This window comes from Lolium rigidum, chromosome 6, assembly GCF_022539505.1.
Source record: "Lolium rigidum isolate FL_2022 chromosome 6, APGP_CSIRO_Lrig_0.1, whole genome shotgun sequence".
Classification (NCBI taxonomy): domain Eukaryota; kingdom Viridiplantae; phylum Streptophyta; class Magnoliopsida; order Poales; family Poaceae; genus Lolium; species Lolium rigidum.
Window position 1 is genome coordinate 63,312,081 of NC_061513.1, and position 27,613 is coordinate 63,339,693.

The following is a 27,613-nucleotide window of genomic DNA, read 5'->3' on the forward strand; positions in this document are numbered from 1 at the left end:
GTCTCGTCTCACTGCTGCAACACTAACTGAAGCCATTAATGAACAGTTTCAGCCGTCAGGTTCAGACATCATGGAGTTGAAAGTTGATAGATGTATATTTTAGTTTCTTCATATGTTAGGGAGCTTCCTGCATATTTGTACATGTACATATACTATATATTATGGTCTTTGACCCCCTGGTAATACAACAAACATATTACCCTAACATGGTATCAGAGTCTCAGGTCTCGAGTTCAAATCCTGGCTTTCACAATTTATTCTAAAATCCTAGCAGCCGCAGCCGCCGCCCGCCCCGGCACCCTGCCGTCCCACGCCCGCTTTGCCTCTCTAGACCGCCGCTGCCTCTTTGCCTCTCTACACGTGTTGACTTGTCTTCTCGTCTTCCCGTCACACGTGAGGGGGTGTTGAATTGTATAAGTAGATTGTCTAGCCCTTTCCATCAGTTCGGGCTTTTGGTTCAAGTGGCTAGTACATGAAGCTTAACAAAAGTAACTGAACGAGATCAACTATTAGTAGTAAGATTTCTGCAAATGCACACTCCAGTTGGATCTATAAAACACATGCCTTCATTCGTTCGGTTCTAAGCATGACCAAAGTAGCTAGGAAACATGATAGGGTAGGGCAAGCCATGCTTGGTACAGATAAAAAAAATTGGACAGTATTAACTGGAGCCCATAGCAAATTCATAACGAACAAAAAAAAGGTCCTCTGAATGTTAAATCTAATATTCCAGCAATCTAAAAGAAACCTTGGTAAAATGGTGCAAAACACACTGTAACAAATTAAGAGTTTTGAGTGTATATGAACATGATGAACAGAATAGTCCTAGGCTAGGCTAGCACAACATTAATTAAGCAATGCCTTACAAAAAAAAAAGTCCCCCACTACTTCTATAGCTATGCCTCAGGCTACCGAACTACGCTTCACACCCATCCTCCTAAACAGCCAAAAAATATTATCTCCAGCTCCAAGCTACACCAAAGTAAGTAGAAAAGCCAATCTAATAATCAGCTATTGCAAAAAGGGAATGAATAGGCAGCCACGTATCTTGAAGTTCAAAAGAAACTATTCATCTGAATGCATAAATCACAAAGTATTGGTGGTGGGTCTGATGTGATGTAATTCATAACTCAAGTTCACGCCATGGTGTTCCAGCTCCATCAAAGCCCCAGGCAATACCATGCATCCAGTCAATAGCCTGCAACAATCCTATTATGTTTCACAAATCGCTCTGTCATCTCTTGCTGTAACAGTCAGCTGCCTTCCGTGTCGCCCGTGACCAGTTAGTGAAGTAGAACTCGATTAGCTTAAATTCCATGGAACAATGTACAGAATCTACCGCTGCGTCTATATCAGTCTACGTTGGCGGAATCCTTTGGTGAAGTGAGGCTGCATCAGCTTGATATACAGACCATTCATCTGCACCAGCGAGTCGTGCGTCCCTTGCTCGACGATCTTGCCGCCATTCAACACCACGATGTTGTCCACGTGCTTCATCATGGCTGCCCTGTGCGCGATGAGGATCGTCGTCTTGTTCCCCATGATCAGCGTGTCAAGGGCCTCCTGCACCACCCTGCTTGACTCGGACTCGATGGCGGAGCTGGCCTCGTCGAGTAGCACGATGGGCGCGTTCTTCAGCACCACACGGGCAATGGCGATCCGCTGTTTCTGCCCGGGAGTCAGGTCCACACCACGCATCCCCACATGTGTGTCGTAGCCATGAGGCAGGCTGCTGATGAAATGGTGAGCGTTTGCAATCCTGGCAGCCTCTTTCATCTCCGACTCTGTTGCATTGTGCCGTGCATATATTATGTTCTCTCTTATGGTTGTGGAGAATATAACAGGATCCTGAGGAACCAGCCCCATGTGGCTCCGCAGCCATCTCACATTGAACAACTTCAGATCACGCCCATCCAGCAGAACTTGGCCAGCAGTGGGATCGTAGAATCTCTCGATCAGAGAAATTATCGTGCTCTTTCCTGACCCAGATACACCTACCACGGCAATAGTTTGTCCTCCGTTGACTTTAAGGCTGAAATTACTCAAAACCATCATCTCAGGGCGAGTAGGGTAGCAGAAATCAACACTCCTGAACTCAATGCTACCGTACACATTGGGGGGTTTGAGGCCACTGGCATCATCTGGATCAATTTTGGGGACACGGTCAATGATTTCAAACACTGAAGTCAGGGATTTCCGACGCTTGAGAATATACGGCGCAAGACCAAATGGCTCCACCAGTGCAAACGTCGCGAAAGAGAAGACTATGTACTCTTTGAGTGCTGTTACCAGGGTAAGATGTCCGTCCTGAACAGCAACGGCTGTATACCACAACAGAAGCGCGTTGCAGGCGAAGAGAAGGAACTGAGAGAAGCCAAAGGCAAAACCGATGCCCATCCCATGAACGAAGCTTTTTGTAAGGATACTTCCAAGCTGCAATCTGTAAAGCTCCATTATTTTGTTACCAGCGCAGAATGCCACAACGGTATAGATATTCCTGACTGCATCTTCAAGAACTAAAGAAGCTTTCCTGTGCATCTCCTGAATCCCTCTAGAAAAACCAGAAAGCCACATTTTCTGAAAAAAAATGAAGAATCCAAGCATCAGCTCGGCAGCTGCATTGTACAGTTCAATAAGAGCACAGTGAAAACTTTCTCAAGGCCAGATCTCGAACAACAGCTAAATGAAGCAACACAACTGTGGATTAAAATGTGTAGTTGAACTTGAATGGGCTGGAAACGGAAAAGTAAAAGCAAGTCTCCTAGACAGTTGACACATTAGAAGTAGACGGGTATAGGTGGTATTAGAACTAGAAGGTATACTGATGGGAAGTAACTTTTGTAAATGGTTATATGGATGGAAATATAGGAGTATAGGTGGACTAGTATAGCAGCCATAGGTTCCTATGTGAAAGATTTTACGTTGTCCCAGAAAAATGTGGTTCATAGAGTACCAAACTCCATAATGTTATATTGTGCAAATCTGAGTCTAACTTTGATTATATCATGTAGAAATTTATTTGCATTCCATCCAAAACCGAGTTTTGATACTACAGCCATTGCCAAATAAAAGATGAGGGGACATCGCTAGTAAATAGATGCTTCGACAGAGCTGAAGTTGTACAGGTAGCACAAAAACATGAAGCCTGTAACACCAAGAAGTGCACTCATCATTCAACAGAGTTGCATCTTGTTCTAAAATTTGGTTAAGTTTTGCATGTTGCTGTTTTACCAAGCCAGGTATGATGGGAGATAATAGGAGGTTGCTTTACTCGGAACACTGCCATCAGGGCACTATCACATATTGACTGGCGGTTGCCAGTTGGACACTGTTTGAACCTTGCCAAGAAATACCTAAGTGAATCGTTGTTAACAATGTAACATACCAACATAGGCACTTAGTATAAAAGAGTACAAGACATATCCATACATCCAGGATGGAGCTTCAAACAAATAACCTCAATCTTCAGGAATCAGAATGATGAAATGTGGTGAGAGCTAACCTGTGCCACTGCAGAAATCACAAGAATAGGCAAAGTTGCCAGTGCAACAAGAGCAACACGCCATTCTAGCAGCATACCAAGAAGAAGTGCCACAAAAATGGCTGATGTATCTTGGATGAATATAGAAAGCCTGTTACTGAAAGCAGCACGGACAAATGTTGCATCATTTGCAAGTCGCATTGATAAAATGTCCGCACTATTTTCCTCATCATCAAACCACCCAACTTCATTGCGCAGAATTGCTGGAATGCAGTAAAGGGGTGGACACTAATCAATGTTGGCAGCACAATGGTAGATTTTTATACTAACACAAAGCTAGCATATTAGAAAATTGTAGCATTATTTAATGCATTTGAGATGTGCTTTGTGTAACTGTATGATATTAGATCAAGAATATGCTACAAAAAAGGAGGTTTCGCGTGCATGATGGACATAAGAATGGAGCTCTCCATAGCATAGAACGTACCTGAGAACATCATCCTTCTTACACGCTCAGTCATTTTCTCTCCCATTATACCAAAGTAGAAGTGTTGCAAAAAGTTGGCCAGCACAGTAATTATACCCATGCCAACAATGAATAAGCAGTACTTGTTCACTTCATCATGCACATCGCGGACACCTATTCTGTAGTACGCCACCACTATTAAAGATATTGTATAAGCAAGAAGAGGATTAAACGAACCAAAGCAAGCAGCACCAGCACTCCCCAACAGAGCATAAAAATACTCTGTAAGGCTCAGCTCTGCAAGCTTCCAAAATGATGGAGTTTTTGTTTGATGCTTCTTTGATACATCAGCATGAAAATTATCGAACATATCAAGAGTTCGGCTGAAAGTTTTTGAGTGGGAACGCTCATTTTTTGGATCAGAAATCAATAATGGTGATATTGGCGATTCTGGATCTGAAGTATTTGAAGACTGTCTGTGTAGGGGGACATCGATTTTGGGAAGATCAGGTAGTTTTAGTTCAAAACTATCCTGCCTTTTGATGGATGGAGCTCTCTCAGAAGCAACCATAGGTAGTCTGATTTCAGCCATTTGCTCTGAAGGAGGACTCTGAATGTTTGGCGACTCACGCGAACGGTTAGCATCAGAATTTCTGAATGCAAGAAAACCATGTGTTTTCTGAAGTGATGGTGATTTTGACATGATAGGAGAAGATGACTCCTGGAAACTATGACTTGCTGATGAATCCCGTTCAATTTGGAAGGAGCTGGGCTCTTTGTAGTTTCTCATAGGCGTCCTGAAACAGTTCAGGAGAAAACAAATGCTTTAGTTGACCGACAAAACAAATAAAGACATCGAACAACCAAACAAAATTTGTGGATCTACAAATAAATCTATAAAACTGATATTATGCCAGTTTCTGCAGAGATGATGAACAAACATTTTATGCTAGCTAGTAAAGTAAACAGAAGTGACAGTATATACAAGAACTGTAATTAGGTCACAACAATAACTTAAGAAGCCCAAACATCTGTGATTTATGAAATAAGTATTATAACTAAGTAACTAACATTTCTTCCACAAGCTAAGAGGCCAGTTACACATAATGCTTGACACAAACCAGCTTAATCAAAATATATATGTACATAACTAACAACATAGATGTTTCACCATGCAGGTGGCATGGAAAAAATATTTGTATAAAATCAAGTGTACAGATGAGTAAGACCAAGAATGAAAAAATTACACCTCAACGTCATCCATCCAGATTACCATGTCATATGAAAACAAAATAGCACTTGTGCCAATGAATTACTATGTTTGTTCTTACTAGGAAAATAGGGACTCCAAGATAGATGTTACAAGCAAATAAAGCAGCTAAAGTGATGAAACATCATTCTAGCATGATATGGGACCCAATACTGACAAGTGACAAAAATAAAGCATGGATTCCACAATTAGAACAGCAAAGATACGACAAATCATCCATGTTGAAATGTGATAGTGGCAGCCAGTATGTACATGATAAAATTTATTTTCAAACATATTTCTGCATCATAGGAACTCTAATCAAAACAAAACAACAGTTGTTCGCCAAAAAAGAATCAAGAAAGTTCTGCAGCAACATACAAGTTCGAACTAAGAGAATTGCTAGTTATGTAAAGATGATGCACTGACCTCTTCGGAAGTTTTGCTGCTTCTTCACACTTAAGAAGTTCAGCATAAAGACCATCAAGATTTAACAGTTCTTCATGTGTCCCCATCTCAACAAGTTGGCCTTCCTCCATCACTGCTATATAATCAGCATTCCTGATAAGGCTGAGACGTCTAGCTATGATGATAGTAGACCTCCCAAGCATCAAAACATCTAGTGCTTCCTGAACAGCTTTCTCTGCCTCAAAATCAAGAGCACCAGTAACCTCATCCAGCAAAAGAATTGATGGATTTGAGAGCACAGCACGAGCAATGGAGAGCTTTATCTTTTGTTCCTCCGTCAGAGAAAGCCCAGCACGACCAACCTATTATATATTTAGTTTAAATTAAACAGGGATGAGAGAAGTGTAAAAGATTAAACAAAATGCAGTTACAGTAACTTCTAAGATAAAGCATGTATGATACCTGTGTTTCATATCCCTTTTCTAGTGAACTGATGAAAGTATGTGCATGAGCTGTTTTGGCTGCCTCTTCAATCTGGTCGGTTGTTGCAGATCTTCCATATGCAATATTTTCCCGAATGCTCAAGCTCAACAATGCTGGTTCCTGAGTCACAAGTCCTATTTGGCTTCTTAACCACTCTAGCTTCAAGTTCTTTATATTCTCCCCATCCAAAAGTACTTCACCTGCAACATATAACCGCGAATAAACCAAAAGTGTACTTGAGGTGACAAGATAATAGAAAAAAAAATAGCTTGCAACTATAATACCTAAGGTTGGGTCATAGAATCGCTCCATGAGAGGTATTATGCTGCTTTTTCCTGAACCATTTCTACCAACAAGAGCAACAGTCTTTCTGGCAGGTACAGTAAGGTAGAACCCACTTAAGATGGGGATTTCTGGGCGGGAGAGATAACTGAAGTAGACATTACGGAACTCAATGTTGCCTTGTACTGAAGATAAGGTACGCCCATCCTGGTTTACAGTAGAAGTTGAACGACTTATCATTTCATAGAGTCTGTATGCAGCTATACGTCCTTGCTCAAAGGAATAGAAGTTTGTTGCGGCTTGATTAAGACCACTGCAAATAATTAAGAGCATTGTGTAAGATGATTATCAATGTACAAGTAGAGATGAGTCTCCTAAAATTAGCATGCTTACAGTCCACTCAGAATAATAGCAAATAGGGCAACCACAATTTCACCACCATTGGCTCTTCCATGAGAGATAAGGAATCTCCCAACCCAAAGTTGCAAGGCACAAGAACAGATGGCAAGCCCATATGTAAATCCGAGACCAAGACCTTGCACCAGGCTTATCAGAATACCATAGCGCAGAGTTGCTTGAAGTGAAGTAGCATAAGAATATTTTGCCAACGTCTCATTTGTAAAGGAGTACAAAGTTCTGATGTATAATATTGCCTGCACAATAAGCACTGCTCAGGTGTATATACGACTTCATGTAACATGTAGCTGATGGATGCAACTCTAACAACCAAGCATGCTTTATTTTGCAACTAAAGTGCCCCATGCCAACATGACATGTTCTATTTTTCTTATTGGTTCACAAGCAAGTTCAATATACCTGTTCTGCAATGCTTGCTGCCTCGCCATACGCATCCTGAATATTTTCTGCCAGCCTATGGAGAAATATATTTGATATTCCTCCTGCAGCAACAATGAAGGGTCCAGTAGCTAATGTCAAAAGAGCTATTTGCCAACAGTTCACCAAACCAATAACAAGACCACCAAAAAAGGTAGCCATGTTGTGGATGTAGTTTCCAACCTAAAAACAACACAATACAAAACAATTCAATGGACCACACAACAGCAAGATAAAATACAAAATGATCCATAGACCACATAACATAATACATAATGATTCAGTGGACCATATGGCCAAAAGATATTAAGCATGTGATTCATTATCCACAGTTAAAAAAGGTTCATCACAACATTCAAGAGACCATATAACAGCAAGATAAACAATATGATGGTTCAATAGACTATATAGCAGATATATAACTAAGCACGCAATTCATTATCAATAATTAAGAAGGTTGAGCAATAAAAACTCGCCTTCTCACTTAGAGCAGACTGAATGAGTAAGACATCACTCAGCACTTGACTGACAATATCACCATTGTTTCCATAGGTATCAAAGAAACTCATGTCTTGGTTTAGCAAGACTTGGACATACTTTGATCTTATCACTGCTGTCTGCCTTTCCCCAGTCAAAATCCAGCATGAAACCTCTGTAATTATAGCAGAGTTGGTCAAATATGTAACACAAGGGTACTGTTCAGTGATTTCTATAAGTTGCTACACCCTCATCTTACCTATCCATCCAGCAAAGAAAACACCAATGGCTATATAGAGGAAGTATAAAGCATGCTGCAGAGCCAACAAAAAAAAGGGGGGAATTTGTGAAACAGAGACAAATAATCCGGTAGAGATAAAAGCTAGTATATATAAACAGCAAGACAAGTCAATGCAGTGCAGACATCCTTCAGGAAAAATAACACCTAATATGTAATAGTATTTCCTTTAGCGTGATAAATTACAAAATCGATATCTGAGCACTAACATCTGCAGAAAAGCGCGAGAAAGTTATAAAGTGTGATATTTCAGTTGGCCGATGTCCGAAGGTTCGTGCAAATGACTTTCATGGATGAACTTGTGAAGACTCAACATGTGCAAGCGGTTTTCTTCACCCATGTGGATGAGTGAAAGAACAGTTCGCATTCAACTTAACGGAAGTGAAAAACTAAATTTTACCCAGTAAACGTAAGTAGACAATCGTGACAGCAAGTTTGGATTCCAAATGTGAGATGGCATGCTCAGCATGATAATGCAATAAGATCAATTACACTGCATAGTCAGATTGCATCGAGTGAAATAAATAGTGTTACTTAAGCTGAAGCGTCGATCATTTTTGACAATCATAAAAATGTATTACCAGAAAAAGTAAGGGTATGAGGGAAGCCTGACACGACGATCATGCCAAACTTGGGGTGCCAACCACGGAATTGTAAGAGAAAGCAACAAGTACTAATTTTGGGTGTCTCTTTTCCGCTGCACCCGTGCACTTGGCCGCTACTGAGCAGCTAGCACACAGGTACAAAAGAGTAAACCCTACTTAAACTGTCATCCTAAACTGAATTCTGTTGTCGGCATCCCATATGCACAAAAATTGTCATAATTCCCTTCCGAAAGAGCAACCCACCCAATGGAAAAACCAAATAAGTATGATGGCAATAAACTCACCCCTAAAGCTAAGTAGCATGCAGAGTAAAAAACCAAGACTTGCTTAAAATATCATGACAGCTATTATTACAAACTATATTAGCACAAAAACACCAGGACTAGAACAGCACAGCCTCACATTCAGTGCTAGGCACTTCATCTAAGCAGAATTCCGTGTAGGAAATCGGAGTAAAATGAGATCTGCTGCGAGAGAAACGACGGAGGGCCGGACCTGCTTGATGCTGTCGAAGAGCTCGTGGCTGTGGCGTCCGTGGAGCGTGTTGATGGCCCTGCCGAAGAGGTGGAGGTAGACGACGAGGGCGACCCCGTGCGCGGCGGCCGCCACGGCGCCCGCGGCCATGAGCGCCCAGTCGAGGCGGTCGGCGCAGGCGAAGAGGCGCTTGAAGGGCACGGCGGCGGGCGGCGGCTCGGGACCCTCGTCGTCGTCCCCGTCGTCGAGCCCGGGCCCGCCGTCGTCGCCGGGGCCCGGCGGCGCGGCGCCGTCCCCGGAGCCGAAGTCGGCGGCGTAGGGGGAGGGCGACTCGGGCGGCTCGGAGGTCTCGGACACGGGCGTCAGCGGCTGCACGTGCGGCGGCGACCAGCCGAAGAGCCCCCGCGACACCATGGCGCGGGGAGGCTAGGGTTAGGGTACCTGCTCGCCGTGCCGCTGCTGCTTTTGTGCGTGGCTGCCGGCCGAGCTACTGGTCGGCTGCGGCGGCGGCCGCGGCGGCGGCTAGAGATTTGAATGGCATGGGGTTGGTCGGCCGGCAGTGGTCAAACAAGGCGCGCGATAGGAAGGAAGGAGCTGCGAGCGGAATGAATGGGTGAAAACGAGTGGCCCAGCCAAGCTTTCTCGTCCCGCCGGAGGAATGCGGCGGCGGCGGGGCCTGATTTGCGGCGGCGAGGTGGCCGGATCGGGGGCGAGGAAGAAGGGGGTGAACAGTACCAGCCGCTGCGGGGGTGGACTGGAGAGGACGGGCTAGTGTGAATACTCTACACTACAGTAGTGAACTGAACTAGCTTGCAGTCCAGTTCAGTCCAGTCGAGTCCAGGTTGGATCTAGTTTTCCCAACGACACCCTGCAGCTTTTGAGTTTTTGTTTGATGGCCACCATCTTAGAGCATCTCTAACAGATTCCGTAAATTATACCGAAATCGTGAAAGTCCGGTGGGTTTACACTTCAGCTCGGTTCTGACCGCCGATCAGATCCCGCAAGTTGAAGCTTGTAATCTGGTCAGGACGATAAGTTCTTTCAGGTGGAGATTAAATCGCTCATAAGCTCCTATTTTCATGCTCTCTCCATTCTCTCAATTTCTCTTTGTAAACTCGAGCTAAATCATTTCTAGTGCGATTTGTGCCATTTCTCCATCAAATTAACATAATAGACCAAGTAGGAAGCAAGGTCAACCCCGATCTATTTATGGGATAGGTCGTGCGTGCATTTCTGTGGTGTCCTTTTGGGGAAATGGTGGTGTTGCGGTGATACTTCGTGTTGACGTAGTAGATTGAGTTGCACGGTGGTGGTGGTTAGGTGAAGCAAGCCCTTTGGACGGAGGGGCTTCGCACGCTTTAAGTGGAAACCTTAATCCCTCACTAGTTACAATTTATTGTACGCTTATGCGGGCTAGCGAGTATATTACATAACAACTGAAAATAAGTAACTGAAAATGAATACATATGTACACTACAACTAAAATTAAGATACATTGCTATACAACAACTACAATTAAGATACATTGCTACTAGAACAAAAATCTAGTGGTCATGCCTCCAGCGTGTGGTCGACATTTTTCAGTCTTGTCATCATGTTCTTCAGCTACCTCCGCCTCATCAACCCTTTCTCTCTTTTTCCGCCTTTTCACCTCACAGAACTTCTTGCGCACCCGTTCATCCTCATACAGGCGGAGTATGTCTTCCTCGATTTGCTTCCCCACTCATCAAGCCAACGTCGTTGCTCCTTTTGAGCTCTCTCTCATGCTGCTTTCGCACGTGTAGCATCATCTTTTCCACGCTCCTCCTGTTATCACCAGAATTTGACCGAGTCAGAGGTGGGCCGCGATCAAGATGGGCTTGAAGGATATACATGGAAGAAATTCATGAATCGGCCTTTATATGCAAAGTTTGGGCTAGTTTGCCCGTGTATCTGTAATATAGTAGGATACGTGTCGGTTAGTTAGAGTTTGGCTCGTGCACGGTTGGGATTATTCCCACGTTAGAAAGTCTACGGACTATAAATATGTATCTAGGGTTTATGAAATAAACAACAATCACGTTCACCACAAACCAATCTAGGCGCATCGCCAACTCCCTTATCTCGAGGGTTTCTTCCGGGTAAGCATCATGCTGCCTAGATCGCATCTTGCGATCTAGGCAGTACAAATTTATTCGTTGTTCATGCGTTGCTCGTACTGAAGCCTTTTTTTATGGCGAGCAACGTAGTTATCTTAGATGTGTTAGGGTTAGCATTGTTCTTCGTATCATATGCTATCGTCGTACAACCCTTAGACATCTAGCCGCCCTTACGCCTATCTTAGGCGTAGGGGCGGCACCCCGCTTGATCATTATTTAGTAGATCCGATCCGTTATGGTTGCTCCTTGTTCTTCAAGGATTAGTTTAATATCCGCATAGTTAGGCCTTACAAAGGGTTGAAGGATCCAGGCGGCGCGCAGGTGTAGTTTGCTAGCCCTAGACAGGATGTTCCGGGATCAACTTCGTGTTGGTTTTTAGGCCTTGTCTAGGATCGGCTTACGATTACCGTGCGCGCCGCGAGGCTCAATCACGAGTAGGATGTTCCGATTATGCGGTGAAAACCCTAAATCGTCGTAGATCGTTTTAGCTTTATCTTGATCAAGCAGGACCACCATATATTCGTACACCTCGTGCGAATCATGGGTGGATCGGCTCTTTGAGCCGATTCACGAGACAACTCCGAGAGCCGATCGAGGCTCGTATTTAATATTTACGTGTATGCCATGCAGGAAACTAAGCGAGGCATCTCCATCACCTTCCCGACCAGGTATAGGTCGGGTGGCATGCCCTTGCACCAGCATCGGACGTGCGTGCCGAGGTCTTTGCGGGCCGTCGCTCGGAGGGACCAGGGCCGCCCGCAGCCCTAAGTTGTTCCCGGCTCTCCGCGTTGCCCGTCGCTGCTCACCGGTGGGTTTCGACCGCAACACATTCTCGGCACGCCGGTGGGACAATCTTCGACATCAACCACATCGCCATCTACATCTGAGATGGCGGACGGCACCCCCGTCACGTACGAGGATCTGACCGAGGAGCTCAAGAAGAAGTATGACGAGGTCAAAGCGATCCTCGAAGCCGACCTCATCGGCTCCTTTCACGTAACCCGCTCACATGGCATCGGGTGGAAAGGGTTCTCACCGAAGGCGCGCTCGATGGAGTGGACCTGTCCGCCCCGTCCGAAGAACGCACCGAGTCCCCGCGTCGGAGATTAACTTCATGGTAGCTCATTCGCTACACCGCCACTCTGAGAACCTGGTGAACACTTTGGAGCGTGTTGCTCTTTGGGTGATCCAGGAAATCATGAGGCACCAGTACTCTCCGTCAGGACCAGCTCTCGGGACATACCAAGGAGAGATGCCACTCCAGTCCCGTCCACCGCTGCCATTCGCGTTGGCAGCACCAGAAGTGCCGAATTCACCGGCATACGTCATCTACAAGATCGGTGGTGACCCTAGTGACTACCAGTTCTTGCACGAGGCGCCTAAGGAGATCCCTCACGGGTACACGTGCACATACGTACCAGACTGCGGTAACTGGGCGCTCACAAACCAGGCCGCAACAGCAGGGACTTCTGGAACAACAGGAGGAACTTCGTGAACGGATCTTGAGAAGCAGACGTGGCTAGCTAAGTATGCCACTCCGACAAACCTCCAGAGCTCAGCTCCTGCAGTTGGCTCAGAGCTGGAAAAGCAAGCATGGCTGGCTAAGTATGCCACCCCGGCGAATCTTCAGAGTTCGACTCCTGCGGCCAGCACCGCGGATCAGATCAGTATCATCCTGAGAGACCAGTTCGGCATGGTGCCGAAAAGAAGGACAATCGGCTATTCCAAGCCGTACCCCAACGAGTACGAATTGATCCCGCTACCACCCAAGTATCGGCTCCCTGACTTCTCCAAATTTAATGGATCAGATGGTTCCAGCTCCATCGAGCATGTGAGCCGATATTTGGCACAGCTAGGAACGGTCTCAGCATCGGATCCACTACGCGTGAGGTTCTTCGCACAGTCCCTCACAGGATCGGCTTTCGGGTGGTACACTTCGTTGCCACCGGACTCGATCCGGACTTGGAAGCAGTTGGAAGAACAGTTCCACATGCGCATCACTCGCGAGGCTTCCGAGTCTGGCCTTGCCGATCTAGCACAAGTACGTCAGAAGCGTGGAGAAACCGTGGCAGAATACGTCCAGCGCTTCAGAAATCTTAGGAACCGATGTTATTCGGCTCGTGTGACTGAAAAGGAAGCAGTCGAGATGGCAGTGGTGGGCCTTGCATCACTAATCAAGGATATGGCCTCCCAAGCAGACTACCCTTCACTGGCGCACATGGTTCGAAACCGTCGTTATATGAACAGCGCCATCCGGACTTGTACCAGGACAAATTCAAGCATGCGGTAGTCCTGGTTGAGGCAGATGAAGACGAAGGCTCTGCGGGAGATCAAGAAGTAGCAGTGGCTGAATGGACTCGGGGGGCAACCCCCGTGTCCTGCAAATGGGTTAAGCCACTAGGTCCGCCCAGAGGATTTGATTTTGACGTAACTAAAACTGAGCAAATTTTTGACCTCTTACTTAAGGAGAAGCAGTTGAAGTTACCCGAAGGCCTCAAAATCCCCACGGTACAGGAGCTGAACGGAAAGCCATACTGCAAATGGCATAACTCGTTCTCCCATACCACCAACGACCTGCAGGGTGTGGCGTCGGCAGATCCAAATGGCGATAGAACAAGGACGTCTAATTTTCAACCGAGTACGCCATGAAGGTCGACACCCACCCCTTCCCCGCCGTGAACATGGTGGAGTGCACTTACCCCGGAGGGTGCCGGCCAAGTTTCTCGTTCAACATCAACATGGTAGGACTTGGACACCACTCGGTAAGGACGGAGACGAGGGCGACTGCTCTCGTAGCAAGGACACAGAGGAAGCCGTTCCACGCGATCGGCTCCGGCACGATGGCAAGCGCTACATCACGAGAGGAGAAGTGAGGAACGTAAGATATCAGCGACCTCTCTCTGATCACCTCCTCAACAAGTATGTGAGTCAATATGACCAACGCCGACGACCCAACGACGATGATGAAAGAGATCGTCTGGCTAGGGACGCCAGGAGACGTCGTCGGCATGATCGCGATGAGGAGAGATATGAGCGCCACGCCAAGGAAAAGTCAAGGGAGCAAGACGACGAGGATAGGCACTGGGACTGCCCCTTCTTCAGACACTCGCTGGGATTCAGGAATGAGCCGATTGCCTACAATCGGCAAATGCCCAGAATGTAGACAGAAGAGGAAGGATGCAGCTAACATGTCCGTGTTCAAACGTCTAGGGCCTCTCCCACCGCGGAACAAGCACGCTGAGTCCCCTCGGGTGGAAGATCTCGAGGATTTGGAAGACGATGATGAAGAAGAAGACAGGTACCACCGGCCAAGGTGGTGCCCTGATGGACTCAGCCGTTCCCAAAAGCGTAGGGTTCGAGCGGCTCGCGTGGCTTGGAGGAAGCCGAAAGGTTATACCTGCACACGCTAAGGAAGGCGCGGCCTGATCCGGCCGCGAAAATTCGAGTGAACCCTGGATGAAGAGGGTCGACCACAAAAAATGGAGTGGCGCCCCAAGCAAAGGAAAGCCGATGATGAAACATCGGTCGGCACGAATATGGTGTTCATCCTCCCGACGGAGTTTAGTGCTCCGAGATTAGACGAAGCACTCGTGGCACAACTTGATCTGCGGCCCACGGCCGGTTATCTTTGAGAAGCCACGAGAAAGAAGCTACGGACATCCGAAGGCCCCGTACTTGCGAGGTTATATCAATGGGCAGCCCGTCAACAAGATGCTCGGTGGACACCGGAGCGGCGATCAACATTATGCCATACTCCATGCTACGTCGGTTGGGACGCTCTAGCTCGGATCTGATCAAGACCAACGTGACATTGAGCGACTTCAACGGCCAAGCGTCTGACGCACAAGGTGTTCTGAACGTGGATCTGACCGTAGGAAGGAAAACCATCCCTACGACGTTCTTTATCATCGACAGCAAGAGCACCTATGCTGTCCTGCTAGGAAGAGATTGGATCCACGCCAACTGTTGCATTCCATCCACGATGCACCAATGCGTAATACAGTGGGATGGAGATGAGGTAGAGGTCGTCCATGCAGATGACTCAGCCGAGATTTCAACGGCTGGCATGAACGCTTGGGAAACAGCAGGCCAAGAGCCACTCTCAGGCATCAATTTGGACGACTGCGAGCGCATCGACGTGACAAAAGATGGGGTTAGGCTGGTCTTATCCACCGGCCTGACCGTGTAGCAAAAACGAACCGATGGGCAAACGTGGCGAGGCCGATCCTTGGGATCGGCCCCAAAGATCTATGGAGGAACATTGCAAAACCTTCATTGAGCGATTCGATCAACGTGGAGGCCGATTCTAGCAATCGGCCAAAATTATCCTCACCACGCATTCCGCCTGTGTTCAACATCGATCTAATAGGCAGCGGTTTTACGTCGGCTGAGGAGTGTCAATATTGGTCCTACCGGAGCCGACGTGCAAATACAGTGCCTTGGCTAACTACAGAGCCGATATCTGCAGTTACCTGATAGATTCGGCTCGGGGGGCACCTAATCGGATGAACATGTGCGATACATGTGCAGTAAAATATTGGGGGCCGATAGAAAATCGGCCAGTAAATTTTTTTTACTATTTTTCATGGTCGGTATACAGCCGATGCAAGTACATCGACTTTAGAGCTAAAGAAACAAGGCCGATGCACAGCCATCGACTCTAGTACAATTACACAAGATCTACCAGCTGCGTGTTCAAGACACGGATTTTGACCAGGTCGGTTTTCGGTTCAGCTGTGATGCCTTCTGCTTCCTCGAGGGAGTAAACAATGAGCCAATTTTGGTACCTGAACCTTCTCTTCGAGGACTTCCAACCCTTTGCGCCAGTTCAGCAGTACTGGCAGAAACGTCAGTTTTGGCACAAGGCAGCCCTTTGCTCATTAAGCCGTTGGTACTTCATCTACAATATCGGCTTTCAAAGGAAGAAGGGTGATCGGCTCTGGTGCATCTACCGTCGGCCTGGCTAAGTTGGCCACTTTCCCAGCTACGCTCGTAGGCATGATTAGGACCTCTGCATGGTGGCTGTCTCAATTTGCCTGAGTTCAGGGCCCTTGGACTGAACTATGTATCCTCGCCACTGTTCTCACCTTAACTGAGGCTCGGGGGCAGCTGATTTGGTAGACACTCTGTTTTTGGGAGCCGATTGGAGTTGCATCGGCTGACCCTGCATCATAACCTTCTCCGAACGCGGTGAGTTGTTGCAGAAGAAGACTACTAGAGCTGCGGAGAGGAGCCTGAAAGGGAAGCCGTCGTCATCTACAGGGTTTGGACCGTCCTGTTGCTGCAAGAAAATGAAGGAGACTGGATTCTCAAAACAGCCGATGAACAGCCATCGGCTATAGGATTGCGAAATATTATGGTCGGATATCAAATCACGAGTCTGAATTTGAGAAGTGCTTGACTGACGGTCTAATCGGTATCTGAGTCTGGCTTCATGGGCGTCTAAAAAAAATCCGATACGTTGCTATCGGTCTTGGTGCGGCGAACGGAAGGCTTGAAATTGGATTAATTGAGAGTCAAATTGGAAGAACAATTCTTATTGATTCAAAGGAGCGGCTTTACAGGAAAGAGCCGATGGCTCTCAAAAGGGGGATCTGATGCCTAGTGCACTGCTACTACTAGTCCTACACTAATTTGCCCTCGTTCTAGGGGTCGTCGCTGTCCTCATCGTCGCCATTGTAGGCTGCCGTCGGCGCTGCTTCCGGGGAGTTCCTCGTCGTCGCTGCCCCGACCCTCGGCCGGAGCTTCTTTTTCCTCGTCATCATCATCATCCTCGCTGTCCGCCCAAGCGCGGAAGCGCTTTGCCGGCGGATATCCGGCGGAGGAGGAGGATTCATCCTCCTCCTTTTCCTCTTCCTCCTCGTCATCATCATCGTCCTCGCTGTCCGCCCAAGCGCGGAATCGCTTTGCCGACGGATACCCAGCGGAGGAGGAGGAATCATCCTCCTCCTTTTCCTCTTCTTCCTCTACTTCTTCTTCTTCCTCCTTCCCGTCGGAGGAGGTGGGTTTCACCCAGGGGTGGAGGTCGTCTTCGCTTTCGCTCTTCAGCTCCCCTTCGATGAGGAACTTGAGGTTGTCTTCCCCATCGGTCAGAGGTAGGTCACCATCTGACCCGACGAGTGCTTCGGGTGGGCCGTCTGGCACATGATCAAAGTTCCACTCCTGCTCGCTCGAGGAGGAAGACTGGAGGGAGAGGCCGGAGGAGACGGAGGAAGAGGAAGACATTGCTACAGGGAAAGAGGGCTTTTCGGTGCCGATAGCTAGAACAGGGGAAGGGGATGAAAAGGCTAATCAATCGGCACAGTTAAATAAAGGGGAAACCTAGTGGAGAGTTAATGCCATTGCAGTTTCCGAGGAAGTGATGCTAAAGCTATCAAATTTTGCAGAGAAGTTGAGAAGGCAAGGCATCATGATGAAGAATACTGCGACGGTTCTGTTCTGCCACGACATGACCCGACGAAGAAAAAGCAGAGTGATTTTGAAATTATCAATTCCAAAACCAGGGGGGCATGTGTTATCACCAGAATTTGACCGAGTCAGAGGTGGGCCGCGATCAAGATGGGCTTGAAGGATATACATGGAAGAAATTCATGAATCGGCCTTTATATGCAAAGTTTGGGCTAGTTTGCCCGTGTATCTGTAATATAGTAGGATACGTGTCGGTTAGTTAGAGTTTGGCTCGTGCACGATTGGGATTATTCCCACGTTAGAAAGTCTACGGACTATAAATATGTATCTAGGGTTTATGAAATAAACAACAATCACGTTCACCACAAACCAATCTAGGCGCATCGCCAACTCCCTTGTCTCGAGGGTTTCTTCCGGTAAGCATCATGCTGCCTAGATCGCATCTTGCGATCTAGGCGATACAAGTTTATTCGTTGTTCATGCGTTGCTCGTATCGAAGCCTTTTTGATGGCGAGCAACGTAGTTATCTTAGATGTGTTAGGGTTAGCATTGTTCTTCGTATCATATGCTATCGTCGTGCAACCCTTAGACATCTAGCCGCCATTACGCCTATCTTAGGCGTAGGGGCGGCACCCCGCTTGATCATTATTTAGTAGATCCGATCCGTTATGGTTGCTCCTTGTTCTTCAAGGATTAGTTTAATATCTGCATAGTTAGGCCTTACAAATCCAGCGGCGCGCAGGGTGTAGTTTGCTAGCCCTAGACAGGATGTTCCGGGGATCAACTTCGTGTTGGTTTTTAGGCCTTGTCTAGGATCGGCTTACGATTACCGTGCGCGGCCACGAGGCTCAATCACGAGTAGGATGTTCCGATTATGCGGTGAAAACCCTAAATCGTCGTAGATCGTTTTAGCTTTATCTTGATCAAGCAGGACCACCATATATTCGTACACCTCGTGCGAATCATGGGTGGATCGGCTCTTTGAGCCGATTCACGGGACAACCCGAGAGCCGATCGAGGCTCGTATTTAATGTTTACGTGTATGCCATGCAGGAAACTAAGCGAGGCATCTCCATCACCTTCCCGACCGGGTATAGGTCGGGTGGCACGCCCTTGCACCCGCATCGGACGTGCGTGCCGGAGTCTTTGCGGGCCGTCGCTCGGAGGGACCAGGGCCAGCCGCAGCCCTAAGTTGTTCCCGGCTCTCCTGTGTTGCCCGTCGCTGCTCGCCGGTGGGTTTCTGACCGCAACACCTCCCTGTACAGGTTTTCCATGCACAACAAAATGGTGGCGGGAGAAATGTTCGGGAAGAAATAGCATGACTAAATTTTAAGAGGAAAATGACAAATCCTCCTAGCCTAGACGATGAGCCTAATCGTCCTCCTAATAGCGTAAGTAGGGTTGTGATCATGCAGTCTCTGCTTTGTTCATGACGACCAGACTTGTCGACTAGCCCATGGTGACCATATGTCGGCTTCGCCAAAGCCAACAAGTCCGTTGACATGAGGACGCCTGCTTGTGACGCTTTTGTCGGCTTCGGCCAAGACGAGGCCGTATTATTTCTGAAAATTTTCAAAATTGCATATTATTTCCGGAATTAAACAAAAAGTTGTTTAAAAAATAATAAATAATTTGCTAAAGCTGATGGGAAGAGCGGACTTCCATGTAAGTATGCCACTGCCTTGAAGAATGTAGGGGTATGGATGTGAAGTTACCATACATGGAAAGGGCCATAATATTAGGAAAACATCCGGGTGATTAAACTGAAGTCACCTGGAGTTATGATTAGTGTTAGTTGGATTGCCTAGAATATACTACACTGACGAGATGGGGAGGGGCCACCATCGCTTTTGGGCTGAGATTCTCTGGGAAAAAGAGGGATAAATGGGCTCGAACAGTTGGAGGACTGAGCCCGGTCCGGTCCGCGGAGGTGGCCTGGCCTGTGACAGAGTTCGGTCCAACCCCGGCTCGTGCTGAAGCCTGATTCCGGACTAGCGGCAGCACCCGATGTCCGATGGTATATAGAGCGAGATCGATCGAGGCCGGCCACCGCAGCCGTGCCCTAACGTCGTACGTCACTAGGTCGAGATCGCGATGGACGAGACGGACCCAACGGACATGGCCGAGGACGAGGAGCATGCGAGGAGCCGCATGCCCGAGGAGGAGGTCGAGAGCTTGATCATGTCCATGGCGGTGAACATGGAGTGGCCGCCGCTAGCTGACGCCGCCGAGGAGGAGGACCAGGAGGAGGAGGAGGAGGAGGAGGACGACGACGACGACGAGGTCCCTTTGGAGGAGCCTCTGCACGTGGCCGAGGTGACCAAGGAGCTGCTACGGCGGTTGCTGCTACGGCGGTTGGACGAACGGCAGGCAGCCCTCGAGAAAGAGCTGGCGGCCCTCATGGAGAGGATCTACCTCGAACTGCTGGAGACGCAGGCCCGTGTCCACACGGAGCTGTGCGCCAAGGGGTACGTCGAGTTCGACTCGACTACGACGAGAGAGTCGCCTGGATGGACAAGCTCAGCATGGCAATACTGTAACTTTACAACCGATCGCAGCGATCCATAAGTTCCTATTACTTAATTTGATGTTAGTTCGGCCGACATGATGAATGAGCTAATCGGGCCTAGCAGACCTCCTCTCCGTGCTAGTTTGATTCATGCATTTTTTTTCTCTTCCCTAAACGGACCTAAGGTTGAAGAGGTAGATTTTGTGCCATGTTGATGGCATGTTTTCGGGCTGCATATACCTCGGTATGACAATCAAGTACTCATTTCCGTTTTCGTGGAGGTTGAGGAAAAGGATAGCTGCTCAAGTTTACGAATGTATATCTATAATTGAAATAGTAGTATATCTATACACCTTCGTATTTAAATAAAGTTGAGCAGCTTTTTTAGGAGAGAGGAAGTACATCATTTGTTCATTATCTAGTAGTTTTTCACGTTCTTCCGTCGATCCATGGCAAACACGTATGAATGCTTAGGGGAGAGAAATAATACCACTCTTGCATATATCATGTAAATCATCCTCTACCCATGCAATTTTTTGAGGATCACCTATCAACGAAACGTTAGGCGGGTATGAATTGCATGCTTAGGCACGTCCGATCGACGCCTCTTGCGTGTGATGGCTTCTAGCCGGCAACAAGCCGCCTACAGCTGTTCCCACTCTGCCGCTGCCATAGCCTCTTCGTCACCCCCTAACCCACTAATTAACTTGCGGCCGCCGATCGACCTCTCTCCACCTCCCACGCAAGCCATGATGCGCTTTTGGCTCACCGACACCTTTGCTCCCATGTGGTTGGCATGGTTCTGCAACTCTTCTCACCGCTCCCCCTACCCCTAGCCTTCATGTTTTCTCTGGCGCTTGCCAATTCCGACATTTTTTTGCTGCATGACTCGCCACCGTACTTTGGACGTTGCTGGCCAAAACATCGTGGAGCTCGCCGACGATGCATGGGCTGGCGGCACACATCGGGGGGGGGTCCTAGGGGCACAACAGACGTGGTTGGAAAATAGAAAAATCAATCATCCCACCGATGAGTGGGTCTCACATGTAAGATATTGTAGAGCATGATTTCTTAGAGGATTTTCTTGAGATGCTATTACATCGGAATTTGATATGACTAGTCTTTCCGACAGAAAAAAGACCCCACACGTCGCACCCTAGGGCGACACCAGGGGCCGACACGCACGCGGCCATAAGACCTCCACAACTTTGGCCCCTCGGTGCCGCTTTCGCCAGCCCTGACCACAACGATGGTGGGGCCAATTGTCAAAGGTTGCATGGGCTTGGTGGGCTGTTGGGGCGGCAATGGACGGTGTGTCGATGCGCGGCAACTAGGGTGGCATTGAATTAGGGTGGTGACAGAGGCCTTCCTCCAGTGGTGTGTCTTGAGTTTTGGTGCGCTGGCGCGGGGTTGGGGCTTATCCAATGACGGGGTGAAACCTTAGATCGCCATGGGCACCTGTATTGGCTCTCTCGCGTTGCCACCTCATGCCTTCTCCGCTACCTATTTCTATTTCCACCGATAGATGGTTGGCCATGCTCTGTCACTACCTTCTTTGTTGCAGGGGGTGGGGGGGATTAGGGTGGCTGGTCTTGCAGGGAGCCAACTGGCGATGTGGTGGTTGGGGGCTTGGCCTAATAATGAAGATTTTTTTCCTAGTGCTCCTCTTCCGCCCAACTGGCTAACGTGTTGTTGTTGGTGCCCCGGTCTAGCTACCGACGAGTTCTAGATTTCTCCGTCGGTGTTCTTCATGGATTGCCAAAGTGCTTTCGAGCTTCTGAATTGGAGGGGATCGGTCGGGTGCGTCAACAAGTATCTGCACATGGGACTTCAAGGGGGGTGTGTTACGAAGCACCGCTTTGAGGTTACACCATGGGACATGTCGAAGTAGCGATTTGCACAGTGTTGACAATATCGGGGAATGTCAAGACTGCTACGATTGGAAGACTAGAAGGTAACGGCGGAGGCAGGATCCTAGATGCAGTGAAGACATTGCTTCACGGGCTAATGCGCAGGCCTGGCAGCAAAACTTTTCATGTCCAAACAACGCACACACAGTGCATGCGAACCTCATGATTGGTGATTTTGAAGAAGCGGCCTTGGCAAGTGAGGGTGGCAACATTACATGTCTTTAGCTTTGGTATTGTTGCTCGTTAAGTACTGAGTCGTGATTTCAATGGTGAAAACCACGAGCTGGCCTTTTATTGATGTACTTGGAAATGGCCTTCTAGAAGTTATTGTTTTGGAAACTCGGACTTTTTTTAGGGTAAAATCCTCAACGCTTGTTGTTTTCAATGGGTGACTGGTCACCGTGGCGAGGTTTTATTTTCTTTTCTTTTCTATTTTTCTATTTTGCTTGTGGGCATCCTTGATGACTTCGGGTGGTGGAGAGACTGAGTTTAATAGGTATTCATGCATATTTATATTCCTTTTATTGAAAAAAATCAGGATTTGATATGGCTGCATGCACTTGCTTTTTGTTTTTGGCAAGTAAAATTAAATCGTCCCTATTTGGAGATAGGAAGAGCCCAGTTGGAGCCCGTTAGAGGTGGGCTGCTATGTGCGGGGCTCTCTGGTTCCTAGTTCCCTGATGATGCTATAAAAAAAGGTACCACGCTAGGGTTTTCTTAATTTGCAGACGAAGATCGAGTCCGCGTGGCCCGCGCCGGCAACGGCATCCACCAGGATCTCGATGGCCGCCGATACGAAGACTGACGGCGGCGAGGAGGCGAAGCTGGACGAGAGCCGGAGCTTGTATCGGCTGTCAGACGACCAGTTAGGGATGTTGCTGTCTCTCGAGGTTGGCGGCGACGTCGACAGCCTACGGTTCCAATCCTCGGTCCGCCGCCAACTGTGCGAGAGAGGGTACGTCGAGGTGGTCAGAAAGTTCCACACTATAACCATCGTCGCTTGCTTCGGGGGTCGAATTCAAATTGAACTACGATGACGAATGTGGTGGCTAGCCTTTACAATCCAGGATTCCATGTACAGCTAGGTCTTCTAGATTGTTGGACCTCCGATGTGTACCATTCAGGGAACCTTGTACTAGCATCCAGCATGATTGTTTGAGAAAATTAAGTCCTGTACTTGCGTGCGTTCAGCATGGTGTGTATTTTCTGTTCACGTATGCTGATATAGATTATATCTGTTAGATTTTGTATATTGTTCCATGGATTTTAAGCTTACCAAGTTATGCTTGCCTGATTGGTCACGGGCAGCATGGAAGGCAGTTTCCTGTCGGAATAGAATGCAGTATATGGACGCGTGTGCAGTGAATGATTTTGCTTATGGGTGCTTGATGGATCCAACTGTGGTGTACATAAATCCTAGTTGACGTCACCAGTAACTTCCAATTCCATCATGTCTGAACATGAACACTGCAACTGTTATTCATTTCTGGCCTTGTGTCTTCAGTTTCAAACATGATCTCACCGTGCCACTTAAAACTGAAGGATACCAATGCATTAGCTGAAGAAGAAAGAAGTCCATATACCTCCCCCCCCCCCCAAAGTTTTAGGTTCAGGACCTACCCCCCCTAACTTTAAACTGGGTCAAATCACCCCCCCCTAACTATACAAAACCGGACAAATTACCCCCAGATGAGGTTGGCTGTTTTGGAGACGGTTTTGGCCACGTCGGACTGCGGTTTTGGTCGAGCCGCACCATGGAGAGAGGTCGAGCCGAACCGCACGTGTGGAGAGACGCCGTGCGGCGCCGTCGTTCCGCCGAACATGTGAGCTCTCCATCGCAGCTTCCTCTCCGTTCGATTTCGTTGCCGCGTCGTGACCCTGTTTGGTTTGTATCTGAGACACAGCGCCTCCACCCTTCGTCTTCGACCCGTTGACGGCGGCGACGGCGGAAGATCGTCGCATGAACTGGTGACCCTGTTGACGGCGGCGACGGCATCAGGTACCACCTCCCTAGGACCTGAGATCCATCAACCTCCATCGCTACTCTGCTGACGATGCCACGCGGTCGGATTTGGGGAGGAGGAGGAGGTTGGCGGCCGGATTTGGGGACGAGGAGGAGGCTCGCGGCCGGACTTTGGGACGAGGAGGAGGCTGGTGGCGGGATTTGGGGAGGAGGAGGAGACCGGAAACGACCCACGTGCGGGTCAACGATCGGGAGGAGGAGGAGGCCGGACTGCGCGTCGCTTCGAGTGCGGCTCGAGGATAACTGGTCCGGCTCGACCAAAACCAAGGTCCACGTGTCTGAAACCTGGGACAAAACAACCAATTAGCTTCTTGGGGGTAATTTGCCCGGTTTTGTATAGTTAGGGGGGGGAGGGTAATTTGCTCTATTTTAAAGTTAGGGGGTTAGCGCCCGAAATCTGAAACTTAAGGTTTTGGTGACGTTACTCCTCCTGACGTACCAAATCATAAAGCACTTATTAACTGAAGAGTAAGGGCATCTCCAGCGACCCAACGTATTTTAGTCACCAAAAGTGACCCTCTGTGTCCGTATTGGTTGGGTCGTAGATACCAGATTGGCATCGTTGGCTGGTATATCCGTTTGAATTGGGGTAGCCCCAGCGGTCCGACGTATTTTTTTGGTTTGAATAGTTTTTTCGAATTAGAAAATCTTTACCAGTAAATCTTTTTGGTGAGAAAAATGAAGTAGAAAACCTAGAAAACAACCCTAGCTAACTAGGGCGACCGCCGCCCTACTTGTCGTCCTCGTCGTTGAGCTGGAAGGTTGGGGACGCCCAAGGCCACAGCCAGTGGGGAGGCTGCTGAGGCGTCGGCGGCGGTTTTGGTGAGGGACGAGGCGTCCGTTGCGCGTGGGGTGCCCACGAAGGCAGTGGGTACGCCGTTGGTGGCGCCACATTCGAGGCCTTCATGGCCAACCTCACGGCATGCTCCTCTGAGAGGCTGAGAGGCATGACTGCCGAGGCATAGCACAGCGGATCCTGTCGTGGTGTTGGTGGAGGCTGCGCCAGCGAGGCCTTGATGGCCACAATCTCAACACCACCTCCTCATGCAAGCCTTCCAGGATGAAAGAGAGCTCGTACACCTTACCCTCCTCCTTGGCCTTCTCTGCGAACTATGTCATGTAGCCAAAGCAGTCCTCATTGTTATCCTCCTCCTCCTCCTCCTCCTCCCCTTCCCCTCCACATCTCCTCCTCCTCCTTCACAAGCGCGAGCGGCGTGGTAGGAGCGGCATAGTTGTACACAAGATTTTCGAATCATATTGAACAAAAATTTAGGAAACAAGAAATAAAAAAGGAGAAGATAAGAGAAATTTAGAGAACAAGAGTTTTAGCGGCTAAATTAGAGGCTAATTATGGGCTAAATCGGGCTATAACTGGCTATTAGCATATTTTCCTCATTTAGCTTATAAATGGCATAGCCGTAGCGGGAGCTCTCCCAAAAGACTATAGTTAAGCTATATCCGGCTATTTAAAACTTTGGTGCCCACAAACATTATATAGGAGGAGGTCAACTTAGCTTTATCAGTTTGGAAATTGTCAATCTCTCTACGGACCGTAGAAGCCCTAGCGGCGACGGCGGATCCCCCACCTCCAAACCCTAGAAGCCCACCCGTCCTCGCCCCGTCGACCGCCACTACTGTCGTCGCCGGTAGCGGTGCTCATTGATGCATCCCAAGTGCAGGAGATCAATTGTAGTACTTTTCAATAATAAAGATTGTCGAACCCATGTGGAGCTGAAGGTATTGGTTAGCAAAAATAACAAGAAATCAGTAATAGTAAAGTAACGGTTTTGGTGTTTTTGAGTATATAGTTTACGGTAAAAATAAAGTGCAGAAAGTAAATAGTAAATAAGTAAATGCTCTCAATGAGAGAAAATCCCAATCCTCTATACATCAACAAGATAAGCTCAAGTGTGTGTGTGTGCTTATATGACACTAAAGTTCCCGAGGGCGGTATGGGTTCACTAGCATCTGAGTTCTAAACAATATGATAAATATTTTCTCAAACTTTATTCAATTAGGGGCAGAGCCTTAGTTAGGTGCAACCATATGCATGTGCAAATACACCCCTTATGATGGGTCATAAAGCCATTTTCATGAGCAAGTATACGAATCATTAAGACATGTCCCATCATAGCCATAAGATTTGGGATCCGCGACATAAACTCCTCTAATGCAACCCATAGTGTTAGAAGACGGTTTCTGTCATTCTGACCCCTCCAACACTAATGCATTACATCAAAGTGCAGCCCTATGAGCCCATATAGGTGAATTAATATGCAGTCGAAGTTTACATAAAACCATCATAGAACAACATAAAAGATAGAAAACTTGACCAAATACTCATTGCATATCATATAGAATCATAGCCAGATCAACATATGCCCTCAGAAACATGGGGAACTACTCACAAGTGACAAACATGATATGGACTGGAGGCATAATGATTACAACACAATTTGAATATATAATCTCCCCACCTAATAATGACAAAGTACCAATCACGAACATGCAGTAGCACTAAAAACAATATTCGGGGTTCAATTCAACACAAACTATGAGGGGGGGATGACATCAATCTCGTAGATGGAGATGGTGGTGATGATGGTGCTGATGGAGATGTTGATGTGGATGCCTCCTCCCAAACCAAGGAGGAGTGGGGATGTCCATGGTGTCGATTTCCCCTTCACCGGAGGCATAGGTGTAGCAGGATCCGTCCTCTCCCGGCGTAGGAGAGGACTTTCGCCTCCATCGCCACCTCAATAAATCTCGTGAAAATATGACTTGGGTTTTTAGGCGAAACAGAGGTTCTAGAATAAAAGGGGGCCCGAGGCGACGCTCGAGGGGCGAACGAGCATGGGTGGCGCGCCCTATCTGCTTGGGTCCGCCACCTGGTGCCGTTCGCACCTCGTTACCCCTCTCGCGTGGTTCTTTCGCTAATGGCCTTTCTTCGGGTGAAAAACTAATCAGGTATTTTCCCTTAATTTTTAGCGATCCAGAAAGTTCCGAAACAAATACAATACGGAAAAGATGGTTTTCTACCTCCTAGGAATTAAATATCAAGGAAGGGGAGTTTGTAGGAAAGTCCCGAAAATCAACTAAAAATACATAAATAACAATATATGAAGGCAAATAACAATGAAATCTAATGCTATATGTAGCAATAATGATGATGCGAAATGCACGTATCACTCATCCCATCAAAGATGGAGGGTAGGTGAGGTGCATCCTGACAGCGACTCTCGGAAGGAGGAGAGATGTCGGCTGGGCCATAGGGCAACGCGGCCGATCTGGCCGGCGCCTGAGGTTCTCGGCAGTTAGGTGTCGAGAAGGCGATGGTGCCATGTCGGCGCAGTTTCCCTTCAGCTTGCATGGCGTGCAACGGCTGCTGGGCTGCGATCTAGGTTGTAGAGCCCCAATCTGGTCCTGAAGGGCCAACGCGTTTGTTGTGGGTAGTATGTTGTGGCCTTGGCCAAGGTAGCGATGACCCGCATCCGTGCACTGGGTTTCCCTCTCCTCTCCTACCATTCTTCGCCTGCTGAGAGACTAACTAGCGGCATCGGGGCTGCTG

At 47.9% G+C, this 27,613-nt stretch overlaps 1 protein-coding gene across 1 annotated transcript; it reads right to left on the reverse strand.

Annotated features, from left to right (window-relative positions):
• Positions 1-715: 715 nt before the first annotated feature.
• On the reverse strand, positions 716-9,471 carry LOC124661409 (ABC transporter B family member 20-like). Its single transcript, XM_047199266.1, has 11 exons — positions 9,079-9,471; positions 7,940-7,994; positions 7,680-7,855; positions 7,186-7,386; positions 6,763-7,022; positions 6,372-6,682; positions 6,067-6,287; positions 5,626-5,966; positions 3,969-4,744; positions 3,503-3,744; positions 716-2,577 (listed from the first exon to the last, which is right to left on the reverse strand). The coding sequence occupies exons 1-11, from the start codon at positions 9,469-9,471 to the stop codon at positions 1,348-1,350; spliced, it is 4,206 nt and encodes a 1,401-aa protein (XP_047055222.1). The 3' UTR covers positions 716-1,347.
• Between the last annotated feature and the right edge of the window lie 18,142 nt (positions 9,472-27,613).

Excerpts from the sequence above, each read along its gene's own strand:
- LOC124661409 (XM_047199266.1), bottom strand. The coding sequence starts at position 9,471 with ATGGTGTCGCGGGGGCTCTTCGGCTGGTCGCCGCCGCACGTGCAGCCG. Across the intron at positions 7,856-7,939 it reads TTTCTTTGCTGGATGGATAG|AGGTTTCATGCTGGATTTTG; the intron begins GTAAGATGAGGG and ends CTATAATTACAG. Across the intron at positions 6,288-6,371 it reads ATTCTATGACCCAACCTTAG|GTGAAGTACTTTTGGATGGG; the intron begins GTATTATAGTTG and ends TATATGTTGCAG.